General features: G+C 34.7%; 1 protein-coding gene across 1 annotated transcript in view; it reads left to right on the top strand.

Annotated features, from left to right (window-relative positions):
• The window catches only part of beta4GalT7 (beta-1,4-galactosyltransferase 7), a 46,403-nt gene that overhangs the window by 8,539 nt on the left and 24,846 nt on the right, over window positions 1-13,018 (top strand). The window contains exon 2 of the mRNA XM_090384843.1: window positions 6,110-6,281. Coding sequence (XP_090240969.1) covers window positions 6,147-6,281 — 135 coding nt within the window. The 5' untranslated portion in view covers window positions 6,110-6,146. The remainder of the gene's footprint in view (window positions 1-6,109; window positions 6,282-13,018) is intronic.

The raw sequence follows: 13,018 nt of genomic DNA, 5'->3' as shown, positions 1-13,018 counted from the left end.
CCTTTTTTTTGTTGCGATATTAAAACTACACTTTTCTTTTTGTTCACATTTACCCGTAAAAAATTGAGAAAAATAATAAATCACACAATTTCTGACCAATATTATTCTTACCGAATCGGGAGCTAATCTAATCTGAAATTCTCTCGTGGTTTCTGAGAAAACCCAGTAGTCTGATATTTTTCTAAAGCACATTTCTGAAGGTCACATAGAATTCTAGAGGTCACAACCATAAAACAATAAAAACAACTGACAGTTTTCGGTTTACATAAGTTGAGGCACTCCTCGACTTACGTACTTAATCATTTTTTTTTTTTTTTTTTTCCCATGTACGTAAGTCTGTTTTGTACATAAGTCCAACTCTGGTCTTGTAGATACAAAATACGTGTACAGTACAGTACAATGCACCGAGATTATAACCCCCAACAAACTTCATCATGTACAGCATTTTACGATTTGTAACAAATCTAATTTAATTTAAATACAATACATAATTTAATTTACGATCAAATCACTTTATAGTGGACTCCCCAAAATAAAATATAGTTCACTATGTACTGTGCATTGTACTGTACTGTACAAAATACATGTACAGTGCAGTACAATGCACCGAGATTATAACCCCCAACAAACTTCATCATGTATAGCATTTTACGATTTGTAACAAATCTAATTTAATCTAAATACGATACATAATTTAATTTAATTTACGATCAAATCACTTTATAGTGGACTCTCCAAAATAAAATATGGTTCACTATGCGATATGTAGTAAGCACCAGTTATTGTGATCACATTTATGAATTGAATTTTTATTGTATTAAATGGCTATTCTAATAAGTGAAAATAGGAGAAATATTATCTGCAGGCTATAAAAGTAAAGATATAAAGCACAAATTCACACTTTACTTCCTCCAATTAACAAAATTAAATGATGTGTGAAAATCGGAAGAATATTTTCCACGGTTTAGCAAAATAAAAATAAATTTATGCTTACGTACATAGCTTAATTTATAGTGTAACTAATTGATTTTTTTTTTTGGTCGTAAAATTTTAAGAAAATAAGTAATCAATAACAAAGAACAAGGAATGCACAAATTGCAACTACCACGATATGCGCAAGTGAGATACGGAGTAGCAACTTTACGAAGCTCAAAAAATAGGAATGAAGAGAAGATTCTGAAAATTTATTTATGTCTTTTATATAATTGAAGATTTCAGTGAAGGGAAAGCACATTTCACCATAATAACCTAAAATTCCACAGAATTCCAGCTATTAGTATCATCGCAAATGCAATAAGATCAAGTTTACTACCCGTTTATCATTACATTGCACTAACAGAAAAGCCCAATAAACCGGAAACTGCTAATTGTTTTTATTGTTTCATGGCAGTGACCTCCAGAAATCTGCTTTAGAAAAATATCACAGTGTTCAAAATTGATTCTTATAACCAAACATAGCAACAGCTTTGTGCTTTGTATGTATCTACAAGTTGTACATAAGTCATTTGTACATAAGTAGAGGAGTGCCTGTATTTGTATTTTTAGTTGACCCTATTTATTTTAGTGGTATTGTTGAAGTTTAAAATTGATTATGAAAATTGACAATTTAAAGAATAGTGGGCTGATACATTTATCTGCCCACTATTCTTTAAGTACATAACCTGTGAAACTATATTGGCAATTGAATAAGATCACTTTCAGCCAAGGTAAAAGAGTTTTGCAAGTCAATTACTGGCAAACTGTGTAATGTATTGTGTAGATAAGTGAATTCGGTGCATTTATTCGTGGCTACTATATTAGATATAAATAACAACGATGGTACCCTTGTCAATATGTGATCAGCTCCAGCTGAAACATCAGTTTTTATTTTTCTGTATTTTAAATTATATTTTGGCAAAAGAAAAAAATTAAGTGATTATGAGATGAAGACAATATGGATAAAAATAAGAAAGCTTATGATCAGTAATAGAGTATACAGATTAAATAAATTACCTAGTAAAATGCCATTTCTTTTTTCACAAAGAAAGCACTTATATAAACAATTCATGCAAAAATTCAAGACTTAGTTTACATTTCAAGTATTTCTTGCAGTCTAATAACCAACTTTCTCAAAGAAGAACATTAGGAATCTTTGCTCAACATTTTTTTAACATTACATTTTTTTTTTTTTTTTTTTGGTAGTTGTTGGCACATTGGCTTCTGTGGCCATAATGCACCTCCCAAAGTTTTTGCATTTTTACTCTGATCCAAACCCGAGGCGGGATTCAAACCCGTGACCTTTGGGTGATTTTTTGTAGTTGTTGTGCATAAAATTAAATGAAATACTGTATATTTGAAATGTTTTATTCCAGCCATCTTGTTATAGAAAACATTAATGTAGCCATTGAGGATTAACACTGAGATAACTTTGCACCAGGAATACTACCAACCATAAATGGCTTATGCATGGCATCTACTGCTACTGCCACCATGTAGCACACTGCTTAAAGGAGCCTACCACTACAGTACAGTATTCAGTGACTGGTGTTCCACATGAAGAATGGGAACCACAAATAATGGTGATCATCTGCTAGAACCCAGATGATTACCATTAGGGATAGATTAGCAAGAAAAGAGTATCTTAGACATGACTGCCTTCATCCACTGTTCCCATACTACCATATCTTGTGTATATGTCAAGAGCAGACCAATCATGGAAAAGCCACCAACCTAAGATCCCATGCAAGCTACCTAGCTGTTGACCAAAGGGGTGAGAGAGAGAGAGAAGGATCCAATATGCTATCAAGCACAGCAAATAACCATATAATACAACATGGGGGGTAGTAAGACCCATTTTAATATGAACTGTGTGCTGGACACTAATATGCTTGGACAGTCAGTTGATGGCACAACCAGGTACCCCTGCCAACAGCCTGCCATGAGCAGATGTGTATACAGTGGATATGTAAGCACAGCCATATTGGACAGTGGTTGATCGTGAAGGGGTTGCCTGGTGATGAATTGCATTTCCAACTGCATCGTGCTGTCAGATGGGTGTGACATACTTGCTGACCAAAGGGGTGAGAGGAGGATGCAGTGTGCTCTCCAGCAGAACAGACATCACAGTGGAGCAACTAACCATATAACACAAGATGTGGTGGAAAGATCCATCTTTACTCAATGTGAAGCTCTTAAATCCCATTACATTAAGGTGGTTGTACAGGCCAGTACGGCAACATTATGGACTGGAACAAGTTTGGATGGGACCCTGAGTCCCCTAGTATTTATGTGCACTTCACCAGAGACATAAAGGCCCATCATTTCTTGACAGCATCCACCTGCACTGTCTTCTCAGACCACCAAGCCATCTTACAATGCAGAGCTTCATGTCAGAGGACTGCAATAATGTTGGACTGATTTAACAAGCATTCCAGTGAGGTCTCCATCCTCCCATGACTGATAAACTTGCCTGATCTTAGCCCATTTTAAGTGTGTGTATGTGGGACTTTGTGGAATGGGCTGCTCAGTGCACAGTAATTAGTACCATCAGATAAAGGTTCTAAAGGTAGTGCAATCCAGTGTATAAGATTCTAAAATTTGACTAGGTTGATTTACTGAAGTGCATAGTATTAATATTAGCTATAATAGAAGTGGTTTTCAATCTTTTGTCACTGAAATCACATATATAAAGATGCATATTCATAGCACACATAAATAGTGATTGCCATTGAACTCAGTGGAGTTTTTCCTATTTTTGTAGCACACCTATTTTTTTTATTATTTTTCCCTATTTTTTCTGCAGTAACCAAAAAAAAAAATAAAATAATATATAAAAATAAAAAAATATATAAAAAAAAGAACATATCCTATGTGCTTTCCTCCTCATGTATGTAACTGTGACCTTAGAATTCCTTAAGTTGTCAGCTTCAACTAACCACAAGATAATTCCCAAGTAAAGACTAAAATGTTGTTTGGCACTAACTTGTTCATCTTATTCAAGTAATTAACAACTCACTGGCTAAAAGAAGACTTGATACAATCAAATCTAAATCTCCTTACCTTTAATTTCAATTTGTGACCTTAAATAATTTCCTGGAAACACTTAATTTATATTCTGGTTTCATTTATTATAGTAAAACTTTTGCCATTATTCATTTTACTATCCACTTTTATAGAGCTCATTGAGGGTATATAAGGCTTTCTTTATACAGGAAAGACTTTGAATTTGCAAACCTCATCAAGCAGTTGGCCATCTTTGGACCCTTTCAAGAAGCTGGATGCTTTTTTTTCTTTTTTTATGGCTATTTTTGAGTTGCTATCCCCCAAGTATATGGCCTTGCATTTTGCTTCATTAAACAGAGCCGCCACTTTTCTGATTGCCCTGAAGTCTATATAAGTAGTCCCGAAGGAGCTCTGCTTGGCACTGATCATTAACTAATCCACCGATCTTGACATCATCTGCAGATTTTTATATGACACCCTCTATCCCTTTGTCAGTGTTATTTAGGAAAATCAAAAATAGCAGTGGTCCAGTACCGATCCTTGGAGAACTCCATTAGCCTAATCTGAAGAATAACCATTAATCACAATCCATTGCCTGCAATCCACCTAAGAGTTTTTCCCTCTGATTCTAACGTTTCAGCTTGTACATAACCCACTCATGCAGTACTGAGTCAAATGCTTTGCTGAAATCCAAGTAAACAATTTTGAAATTGTTTCCTGCATCCAGCTCACAAGTGACTGCCAAAATAGATAATCATGTTGATTAAACATGATTTTCCCATTATAAAACCATGCTGCATTTCATTCAGGATTCCACTTCCATCTAAGTGATCCTGTATTGCACTCTTAATCATTGCCTCTGATTTTCCCCTACCACTAAAGTCAGACTGACCAGTTACCCACTTTACTGTTAGAACTACCTTTATGTATGCAATATAATAGAACTTCTCTAGTAGAAGAGAATCTCTTTGAAATCCAGTGATGTCCTCATAATTAACCTCAATGATTCAATGCACTTTCTTGCTACCACCACTCGCAAAACTACTGGGTATATACCATCAACTCCACGAGCCTTACTTGTCTTTGGGTTTGAAAATTTTTCCTAATAATAAAGTTTTTCAACAGATGATACTGCGAATGAAAATTGTTGCTGAAGAAAGATATTACTTGCGATAATTATAATTATTATTAATTATTATTTTTATGTGTATTACAAATTATATTATTTTGTGTACACTAGTGTTATGCACTTAATATTTTAATAAATTGCATACACATTACTACATGTATTAACCAATATATTATTAACTATATGTCCTACACAAAGTTGCCAACCTAAAAATTGGTTGCACGAGCAACCACTTAAGAGGTTGGCAGAAATAGCTGGTTTTGACTGGAATTGAATTTAAAAAAAAAAATTATATATAAATATATATATTATAATAGAGAGAGTAGTAGTAGCAGCAGCAGCTTATTGTTAATAATATATATAAACAAATTTACTTTGGTTAATTTCTAAATTGAAACAACTGAGATATTTGGATAATTTATCCAGTGTGTGTGTTACTGATAATTGGCTAATTCAGTCACCCTTATGAAGAACTCTTTAGAACTTGTGCTTATCTGATACAAATAAAATTTACAGTACTTAGTATCAGTAGTGACAAATGATGTAAGAAAGCAAGCTTATGCAGCATCAGCTAAAAAAACAATAAATTAAAATAAAATTTCCTACATCTCCTCCAATAGTTTGTCTAGTTCTTCCTTGAATTTATTCAAACTTCCACAACAACAGATAGAAATTTGTTTCAATTAGTTTATTTAGAATTGCCAGTGTAAAACAAGATTGAAATACTCCACTATACACCATATTGAAAAAAAAAGTAGTAAGTAAGCTACATTAGTTTAATTTAAATTTCTTGATAAATGTAATTTGACAATTAAGTTAAAATATAATTATCAAATGATAAATAAACATGATTTTAAATTTTGATGAAATTTAAAACTTTGTGGTTAGTTAAATGTTGAAAAACCTCTAGTCCTTGAAATTTTGCAGTATAACTTTGTTTAAGAAAGTCCTTTAAATCTTTCAGTTGACAGTTTCATTTATTTTAAATTATAATTTCAGCAATATTGTTGTGGATCTGTAAATAAGATGCAAACAGATGGGCTACATGAGAAGACTTGTGGGAGTCCTCCTCCTGTGCCTGACTCTCTCTGTTGTTGTTTCATTGTTCATGGCATTCTCATCAATGTCTCCAAGCTGCCTCTGTCCACTGCCAGTTATTGATGGAGATGTGGTACGAATTATGGATATAATCAATTTAATTACTAAAATTTAGCTCTTAATACTATCATTACTTCTCTGAGCATGAGTTATTTGCATGAATATTAGTACCAAGGTTTTTTCAGTTTGAAGTTACAAATCCCACAGCAGCAGGCTGAGCTGTACTAACACTTTCAGGGCCAAAGACGATAATTTACCTTGCTAAAAATTTAAATTTCACATTGTGTAATTTTGATTACACTGTAGCCTTGGAATATCTTAGATTCTATGGCTGAGTGAGGGGGAACAAGAATAATGCCTCTGTTACGGGTTACCCACATAATAAAACTTATACTATAAGGGCAGATTTAAAAATATATGGCCCATAAATGTTTACTGTTGAAACTATCCTTAGTTTTGGAATTTTCCTTTTTCAAAATAGCTTCCAAACTGTACACCATTTATAGCAGCTTAATAATGTTCATTGACGTGCCACAGGCCATATTCTAAGAACAGTTTTAGTACAGGTGCTGAGGCATTTTTCATTTCCTTTCTACTTCTAAATTTTTGCTCCATATAAATGTTTATTTTAAAGTGCAAAAAAGCTCAAAAATCACAAGGTATGAGGCCTGAGTTATAAGCTGGTTACCGGGGCTTATTAAGCATTTAGAAATTTTTGGAATATCGACTCTGCACCACATCTTGTGCCACTCTGAAAATATGAGAGGTTGTATTATCCTGTATAGAAGAAATTACTGTTTCTAATTCAATTCCGGTTTCTTTTCTTTTTTTTTCTTTTTTTTTCTTTTGCAACTAGTTCTGCCCAAATGTACTTTCAACATGTTAACATAATTAGAATCATTTAAAGTTTGATTTTTCTTGGACAAAGTGCTAGAAAGTTATTCCTTCAGTATCAAAAAAAAACAGAATAAACATAAATTGTTTTGCAGATTATGCAGTATGGTATTTTTTTGGCAGCAGGAAGTCTTTATACTTCCAAATGCTAGATTTCTGTGCCTCTGGATCATTCGCTTTAGCATTAGTAGCAGCATATGATGCAAGAAAGCCAGCTTATGATCAGCCAAAAAAAACCTTCCCATTTCACCTATCTGATTACCCAAAAGTTTGTCCAGTTCTTCCTTGAATTTATTTAGACTATCAACTTCCACGATGACAGATGGAAAGTGTTCCAGCAATCAACCACCTGCTGGCTAATGGCAGATTTGCACTCATTTATTTTACAACTGTCTTTCCTCAGTTTGAATTTATGTTCACTCAGGTGTGTAATCTGAGCAAGAGGAACAATCCTATCAGCATTTTAGGCCTTATAAACCTCAATGAGATCACCTTGCACATGCCTAGTCTCCAGATGCCGCAATTTCCAGAACCTATGCCTTTCTTGGTACAAGAAACCCTTTATTCCCCTCACCAATTTCATTGCTCTTCTCTGTACTTGTTCCAGCAACTCTGCATCCTTCCTAAAATTAAGCCTCCATACCTGTATGCAGTACTTAATGTGTGGCCTGACCATTGCCTTATACAAGAGGATAATAACCTCCTTATCCCTGCTGGCAGAATTCCTGTATATCATTGACCAGACCCAATGAGCTGCTCTGGCAGTCTGTCTGTACTGCTCAGAAAACTTCATATCTGACTGCAGTAATGTCATGTTCATGATATGTCACAAATTTCATTTAAAAAAATAGGTTTTGTTCCATCTGTATTACGAATATTTTCCAAATTTCAACTTTTATTTTTGCTCTTCTCTGCAGTCATGCAGAACCCACTTGGTGCGAATGCAGGATGTATTTAATGCCATTATCACAACATCATTAACATAGTTTAAAAGGAAACACTCAATTTTATCCTAATTCTTGTAGTGAAAGTCCTTTTGGTTTCTTTAACAGTTTTTCTGCTCTTGCAACATTTGCATCTGTTACATCAATTCTTACTTAGCCACCTTTTTTGCTGGTTCTTTACGGTAATTGCACCATTGTCCACCACCTAAATATTGTCAATTTTCTGTGAGTATTGGTTCTGTACACTTCTTGAGACATCTTTGAGAGGGATAAGGAGGTGATTATTCCCTTGTATAAGGCAATGGTCAGGCCATACCTTGAGTACTGTATACAGGTCTGGAGGCCTCATTTTAGGAAGGATGTAGAGCTGTTGGAATGAGTACAGAGAAGGTCAACAAGACAACGTGAATGGAACAAAGGGTTGCTCTTACGAAGAAAGGCTTAAGTTTTGCAAATTAAAGTGTCTGGAGACTAGGCACCTGCAAGGTAATCTGATTGAGGTGTATAAAGTCTTGAATGGTTTGAGCATGCTCAATGCGGATGGGATTCTTCCTCTTGCTCAGAATAATCACCTGAGAGGGCATAAATTCAAATTGAGGAAAGACGGTTATAGGATAGATGTGCGGAAGTTTGCCTTTAGCCAGCGGGTGGTTGATTGCTGGAGCAAACTTCCATCTGTCGTTGTAGAAGTTGATAGCTTAAATAGATTCAAGGCAAAACTTGACAAACATTTTGAGCAAGTGGATGGGTGAAATAAGGGGGGTTTTTTTGGCTGATGCTATATAAGCTTGTTTCTTGCATCATGTGCCTTTGCTAATGCTAATCGCATACGTCTCCTGATAAGTTCCCCTAGTTGAACACAGGTCTATCATGGTTCTTTGTTGAATGATAACAAAAACTTCTTCTTCAACCACCATTGTGATTAGTACTTCACAAAAAAAATCACCCAGCACAACAATGAAACAAGATAAGGCAAAGATCACACATATATCAACTAAGAAATGATTACACTATCCACTTCACAGTTACTGTGAATTGATTATAGCTATAGCAACATAAGAGTACTGCCAGTTCATGTATTGTTAAATCTACCCTTAAATAAAAGTTTTCCGAACTAGATGAGTATGAAAGGATAAAATTAACCAGCTGTCATTATCTTTTAATGAATTCACTGTACTTCTTTATTTCTTTTGTACCTTGTATTGCCTTATTTCATAGTTCAGTGTTGAACATATTCAAAATCCAGTATTTTAATACATTACGATTTTAATCGTAATGTATTAAAGACATTACAATTTTAATATTCATATTTAATGCTTGAATTATAATTATTTATTTGCAATTTATAATTATAGTATCAATAAGATACATTGTAAAAAGCTTAATCTTCTCTAGGACTAATAAGTAATAAAAATGACAAAAAGTAGCCTCATCCAACCAATAAAACTAAAGAACCGTCACATCTTTTTAGTTTTATTAGCTGCTTGGGGCAATAAACATTGCAGCATCCACTTCTGTTCTGAATGTGCAAACACAACCTAAAGGCACACTCTGTCAGGATGGACTTGTCCCGACTGTATTTTATTTAAGATTTAGGTACATTCAATTTACACAAAGTTTATATATATACATACATAGTTTATAGGGTTTATAGGAGTTTGCCTAGTTTTACCTTAGTACAATTGTTTTCTGTAGATGGAACCACAATTTACACAAATTCTCACTCACACTGGGGTATAAAAATCCTAAACCTTGTATACTTGGTGATCCTGCTGTAATAATGTAATTTTTTTCGTATAACTATTTTATTTATATATAAATTCATATACTGTATTTTCTTGAGTGAATAATGTTATAAGTTGAATATACCTTTGTGTCAGGCAATGTAACTTTCATTTGTGATATATCAGCATAATACAAATTAAGTTTTTTAATTGCAGTGAAAGATAATATTCCTTGATAAGATGAATATTTCAGTGACATTAAATCACCAATCACTATTATAGATGATTCCATTTAAACATTAGCAAAATTTGGAGGAACAAAAAAAGATGAACACCAAGTTTAAGCTGCCTCCGTAGCCAGGTGGGCAGGAACAGCAATGCATAGCACACACTTCTTGAGACCGGGATTCGAGCCTGTGACCACCAAATACGGAGGATGTGGAAAGGTCAGAGAATGACCACTGCATATCCCCGGAGCAATATGGCCTTAGTTGCTAATGCTCCTAAAAACCAAACAACAACCAAGTTTAATGCTTGTCACTCTGCATGTATTAAAGTAATTTTTTGTATAGAAATAGTTCATAGACACTTTAAGCAACACTATATATGTTTCAATAATGATATGATGTTTTTTACCTGTTTTCACAATAGATAAACACCCAACCAAAATTAAAATAGCACTTTTTTATTTTTTGGCTTTGCCATTACTATTTTGTAACTCCTGCAACTAATATACACACATTGATGCAAGAAATTATTGCCCATGTTCCTAAACAGGATCTTATATTTGTCTGCAATCTGTTGGCAGGCATTTGATTTTAGACATATAGGTTTTGTTTTCTCATGAGACCCAGGGAGACCAATATTTACTGCAATTTAATCTTCTGCCCTACTTTCTGGGGGAGCCAACACTCAGTGAAAACAAGCAAAATAAACTGTTTTTATTTATTTATATCTCAAAAGCCCTTCATGAAAGTGCAATAAATGAATTTTTCTAAAAAAATTCTAAATTTTAATTCTAAAAAATTCATTAAAAAATCATTCATCTGTTTGGATTATTTTACAAAAATTCCTAAAAAAATACTATTTTTTTTTTTTTTTCATGAAAACCCCAAACATGAAAGGTATTAGAGCCTATAGTACTTAGTAACATATGTGCATTGAAGGTTGAAAGCTGAAAGAGAATATTTGTTGTCATTAGATTTGAATTACTGTGCATTTTAATTTTCAGGAAATATGTGTGAAGGGAGGTTTTTCCAGAAAACAGAAATCGAAAGAATAAATGAGGAAGAAGAAAAGTTGGTTCTTTGAGTTTGAAATTGGACAGTAAAACGATGCTGACACATGGCACATGTTTGAACTGGTTTGGAAGAGAGAGAGAGAGAGAAGGGGAATTATAGAAGCCAATTCAGAACAACAGTGCCCATTGAAGTATTGTGTAGAAAAAAGCATGCATCAGAAACAGAATGTCTATTAGACAGAGAGTGGAGAGACTTTGGAAAGATTTTGTCATTAATCAACCTAACTGCCCTCTTTTGAATAGAGTCTAGAAGCTTGAGAAAAGTTTTCGGGCACTACCCCAGATGTGGGAACAATATTCCATGGTATGGTGGGTTTCAGATTATTATAGCGTAAACAGCTTTTGGAAGAAAAGTAATGCTGAGAGGGAAAGAGAAAAGTTTTTTTAGTGTTTTAGATGCAGAGTAAGCAATATTTGTGATGTGCTTATGCCAAGACAGAGAGATTAGAAGGGTAATATCTCCAAACAGGATCTAGAAAAGTTGAGCAGATGAGCTGAGAGGTGGCAAATGAAGTTTAACATTGACAAATGTAAAGTACTACATATGGGAAGCAGTAACCCCAGAGTAATGTGTTAACACTGTGGTACTACACTGACAGTGGTAGAGAATGGAAAGGACCTGAGGGTAATTGTGCGGGCAAATATGAAGTTTTCTGAGCAGTGCAGACTGTCTGCAGAGTAGCTCATGGTGTCTTGTCAATGATATACAGGAATTTTTCTAGCAGGGATAAGGAGGTGATTATCCCCTTGTATAAGGCGATGGTTAGGCCACACCTTGAGTCTTGAGTTCTACATCCCTCATTTTAAGAAGGATGTAGAGCTGTTGGAATGAGTACAGAGAAGGGCAACAAGATTAGTGAATGGAACGAAGGGTTGCTCTTACGAAGAAAGGCTTAAGTTTTGTAGATTACAGTGTCTGGAGACTAGGCACCTGCAAGGCGATCTGATTGAGCCTTGAATGGTTTGAGCTTGCCCAATGCTGATGGGATTCTTCCTCTTGCTCAGAATAATCACCGGAGAGGGTATAAATTCAAATTGAGGAAAGACAGTTGTAGGATAGATGTGCAGAAGTTTGCCTTTAGCCAGCGGGTAGTTGATTGGTGGAACAGACTTCCATCTTTTGTTGTGGAAGTTGATAGCCTAAATAAATTTAAGGCTGAGTTGGATGGGCGCCTCCATAGCCAAGTAGGAAGGAGCAGCAGTGCGTAGCACACGCTTCTTGATTAGACCGGGGTTCGAGCCCGTCACCACCAAATACAGAGGATGCGGAAAGGTCAGGGAATGACCACCGCATATCCCAGAGCAATATGGCCTTAGTTGCTAATGCTCCTAAAAACCAAATAACAACTGAGCTGGACAGGTATTTGGAACGAACGGAGAGGTGAAATGGGAGCGTTTTTTTTTTTTTTTGGCTGATGCTGCATAAGCTTGCTTTCTTGCATCGTATGCCAATGCTAATGCTAAATCTCTACCTCTGAAGAAGTTTCCTGTGATTATAAAAAACTTTTAAAACTGGGAATTGTCTGCCATATTTCAACACAATCTGCAAATCACAGAAGAGACTTTCTAAATCTTATGGCACTAACAACTTTTTGTTTTTATGAAACCCCCAAGCATAAAAGATATTAGAACATGTAGTAGTACTAGTAGTGGCATGTGATGCAAGAAAACAAGTGTATGAGCAAAAAAAAAAAAAAAAAATTTACAAAAATTCCCTCTAAATTTTTGTCCAGTTCCTCCTTAAATTTATTTAACCTATCAACTTCCACAACGACAGATGGAAGTTTGTTCCAGCAATTAATCACCCACTGGCTAAAGGCAAATTTCTTCACATCTATTCTACATCTGTCTTTCCTCAATTTGAATTTATGCCCCTTTAGGTTTGTAATCTGAACAAGTGGAAGAATCCCATCAGAATTCAGCATGCTCAACCCATTCAAGGCCTTAT

Source organism: Mastigoproctus giganteus, chromosome 11 (assembly GCF_048544385.1).
Source record: "Mastigoproctus giganteus isolate SK-2022 chromosome 11, ASM4854438v1, whole genome shotgun sequence".
NCBI classification, from domain to species: Eukaryota; Metazoa; Arthropoda; class Arachnida; order Uropygi; family Thelyphonidae; genus Mastigoproctus; species Mastigoproctus giganteus.
The sequence above is the reverse complement of the archived record's forward strand: the minus strand, read 5'-3'. Positions and strand labels throughout refer to the sequence as shown.